At 37.0% G+C, this 3759-nt stretch overlaps 1 protein-coding gene across 1 annotated transcript in view; it reads right to left on the bottom strand.

Moving 5' to 3' along the window:
• Positions 1 to 3759, bottom strand: part of LOC106876719 (probable serine racemase) — a 24066-nt gene that overhangs the window by 13056 nt on the left and 7251 nt on the right. The window contains exons 4-6 of the mRNA XM_014925390.2: positions 2921 to 3005; positions 1564 to 1690; positions 451 to 501 (exon numbers count right to left, since the gene is read on the bottom strand). Of these exons, the coding sequence (XP_014780876.1) occupies positions 451 to 501; positions 1564 to 1690; positions 2921 to 3005 (263 nt within the window). The remainder of the gene's footprint in view (positions 1 to 450; positions 502 to 1563; positions 1691 to 2920; positions 3006 to 3759) is intronic.

The raw sequence follows: 3759 nt of genomic DNA, 5'->3' as shown, positions 1-3759 counted from the left end.
ATTAATTATATCAACACCAGGGTTTGACTGGTACTTTATTACATTAGCCTCGAAAGGATGAAAAGCAAAGCTGACCTCACCTGGAATTGAACTCTAACCATAAAGCCAGAAGAAATTCTGATAAACATTTTGTGTGAGGCATCAACAATTCCCCTCCCACCACCTCACCTCCTTCATAACTGCTTCAAATTTTGGCACTACTACTACTACTACTACAGCTGCTGCTGCTACTACTACAACTAGTACTACTACTATTACTACTACTGCTACTACTACTACTACTTCTAGCACTACTACTACAACTACTACTATTACTACTACAACTACTGCTACTACTACTGCTGCTGCTACTTCTGCTACCACTACAACTACTACTGCTACTACTACTACAACTGCTGCTACTGCTGCTGCATTTACTACTGCTACAAATATAGAGTAACTACAGCTTACCTGCTTTCATGCTCTTTCCCAATTCTTTGCCAAGTGGTTCCACCATATATACTGGAAATAGCGAGAAGACCATTAGAAATACATACATATATGTACATGTTAGAGAAAAAATTTGTAGTTTAGAATCAGTAGCTCTTTGACTGCTATTTCTAAATTTTCAGTATGTTGGGGAAGCAACTCATGCTAATCCCTGTATATTTATGATTATAAATGGTTTTACCGATAAAGGTTTTTTCATACTGAACTACTTGGCAAAATTGTTAATTATTAATTTTATTACTAATTGACGATTCCCTGCCCTATATCTGTATATTTATATTGATGCCTCTAATTGAATGGTTAAACTGTAACCCTTTTATACGGGACTTTTTATGCGGGACTATTTGTGGCGCACATGGAATAGATTCTTTGGAGTGAAGTATTTGAACGTACTAGACGATAAGTTTTGTAAGTGCCTTCCTCATGTGTTTTTGATGTCGCATGGTCAAAATTCCCATGAGTTATATAGACACTTTCAAATTTATTCGAATATTGGGCTGAAGATCGGAATAGAGTACCTTCATACTCTTAACCGTGAAACGTCGTACTCAATTAACTAAAGGCAGGTTTGTTTTTGCTTTTCTCTTCTGTTTTTGTTTTGTGTGTGCCATAAATATCGCCATCCGTTAGAGAAAAAATTTGTAGTTTAGAATCAGTAGCTCTTTGACTGCTATTTCTAAATTTTCAGTATGTTGGAGAAGCAACTCATGCTAATCCCTGTATATTTATGATCATATATATATATATATATATATATATATATATATATGTGTGTGAACAGATTTTCACATATTTGGTGTATTTTTACAAGTCATTTCACGTTTTACACGAACAATCTTCAGGTAAATATTCATAAACCAACAATTGGTGGTGGTGATGATGATGATGATTGTGTTCCACTCAGAGTTGGTTTCAACTTCTCATTTCCTCGTATCTTGTTCAGGTACCATAACCAAAATTATCGCTACCATCACAGGGATCACTAAACCAGTACTTTAGTCCTCCTGTACCATGCTGACTCTTTGACTCGAAGAACAACGCCTAATAATAAGTCAGACAACGTAAAGATCTTACCTTTAGTCTTTGGACTCACTAACTTTGTGGCAAGCGATATCCCCGCAGCGAGACCACCACCTCCAACAGGAACTATAACTGCTTCCAGCTCAGGTACTTGTTGCATGAGTTCAATTCCAATTGTACCCTGTAATGTACCCAAGATATTATTGTGACTTTTACTGTTTTTATGGATTCAACAAAAGCTTAAAAATTGCTTAACCAGGGAGCCTGTACATTGGATGGCTGGCTAGAAGTAACAGCCACATCTCTCTCAAATCTCACTGAATTGTTTAAAGTATACACCAGAAGGGACAATGTGGTCTGATATACAAAAAATGAGATGGTCACATTTGGAACCCACTCCTTTGATCTTAGATTGTGTGTGTTCCCACTGTGTGACACCTTGGATAAATATCTTCTAATATAGCCACACAATCAACCAACAGACTTCTGAGTATGTGGAAGCCACTTGTATGTGTGTATGTGTGTATTTATAGAAAAATATGTGTATATACATACACATACACTCGTATATAAAAATACATATACATACATATATATATATATATATATACACACATACATACATACATACATACATATAAGCACACATGTGTATATTTATATTTACACACACAGACATATATACACATACATTTACATACATATTCTTTTTTATTCTTTTATTTGTTCCAGTCATTAGACTGTGGCCATGCTGGAGCACCACCTTTAGTTGAACAGATCGACCCCAGGACTTATTCCTTGTAAGCCTAGTACTTATTCTATTAGTCCCTTTTGCTGAACCACTAAGCTACAGGGACGTAAACACACCAACATCGGTTGTCAAGCGATGGTAGGTGACAAACACAGACACATGCATACAAACATGCATACATGCATACATATATATATATATATATATATATATATATATATATATATATACATACAACAGACTTCTTTCAGTTTCCGTCTACCAAATCCACTCACAAGGCTTTGGTCAGCCCAAAGCTATAGTAGAAGACACTTGCCCAAAATGCCATGCAGTGGGACTGAACCCGGAACCATGTGGTTGGGAAGCAAGCTTCTTACTACACAGCCACACCTGATATATATATATATATATATATGCATAGACATATATTACACACACACGTGTGTGTGAGCACATGCGTGTGTGTGTGTGTGTGTGTGTGTGTGTGTGTGTGTGTGTGTGTGTATATTCACTCATACAAATATTTAAGTGGAAACCACATCCATATACACATAAGAATACCTGCATCAGCACCCATCAGCACCACCCTTGCCACACACAGACACACCCACATGTCTATCAGTACATTATTTTAAACAGGTGTGCATTTTGATATCTCACCTGACCGGCAATGACATCCACATTGTCAAATGGAGCAATGATTTCAAACTGTTTTTCATCTGCAATTTTTTCACATAATGTATGTCTGTAATAATAATAATAATAATAATAATAATGAATGTCTTGATGTAGTACCAGGCAGTAGCTCTCCTGATTGGAAGTCTTATCGTGGACATTGTTTTGTCTTGGTATAAAAGATGGGCTACTGCAAATATTCTGCTCAATACCACAGATTTGCTTGTTAGTTGTTTGACCTTAACTAGTTGAGCATGTCCCTTGGTGGCTGACGATATGTGCATCTCTGATCACGAGCAGAAGTAGTGGGGGAACATCATAGCCATGTGTTGAGAGGAATTCTTTGGGGTTTGAATAATTCACCTTTGGAAAAATTGGTGTTTCATTCAACATCCTTAAACAACCCTTATTCAAGGACCATTTGAGCGATGGGCTACTCAACCTGAAGAAAATTCTAACTGGGCCCCACCTGCGAGGTCATGCACTGTTTACCTTGATATGAGATCACCATGTTGTACACATATGGTTGTGTGTACCAATGTATACACGTCCCTTTCTTATCATACCTAGGGCACCCACAATATGTATAAATTATTATCAGAATTTATCAACCCAGAAAGGATGAAATGCAAAGTCAACCTCAGTGGAATTTGAACTCAAAATGTAAAGACAAATGAAATGCTGTTAAGCAATTTTGTCAAGTGTGCTAATGATTTTGCCGGTTTGTTGCCTTAGCAATAATAATAACAATGCTTTCAAATTTTGCCACAAGGGCAGCCATTTTGGGAGAGGGGATGAATCTATTACATCGACCCCCCCCCCCC

This window comes from Octopus bimaculoides, chromosome 26, assembly GCF_001194135.2.
Source record: "Octopus bimaculoides isolate UCB-OBI-ISO-001 chromosome 26, ASM119413v2, whole genome shotgun sequence".
In the NCBI taxonomy this organism is placed as follows: domain Eukaryota; kingdom Metazoa; phylum Mollusca; class Cephalopoda; order Octopoda; family Octopodidae; genus Octopus; species Octopus bimaculoides.
Note: the sequence above shows the minus strand (reverse complement) of the source record. Positions and strands in the feature narration are given on the sequence as shown.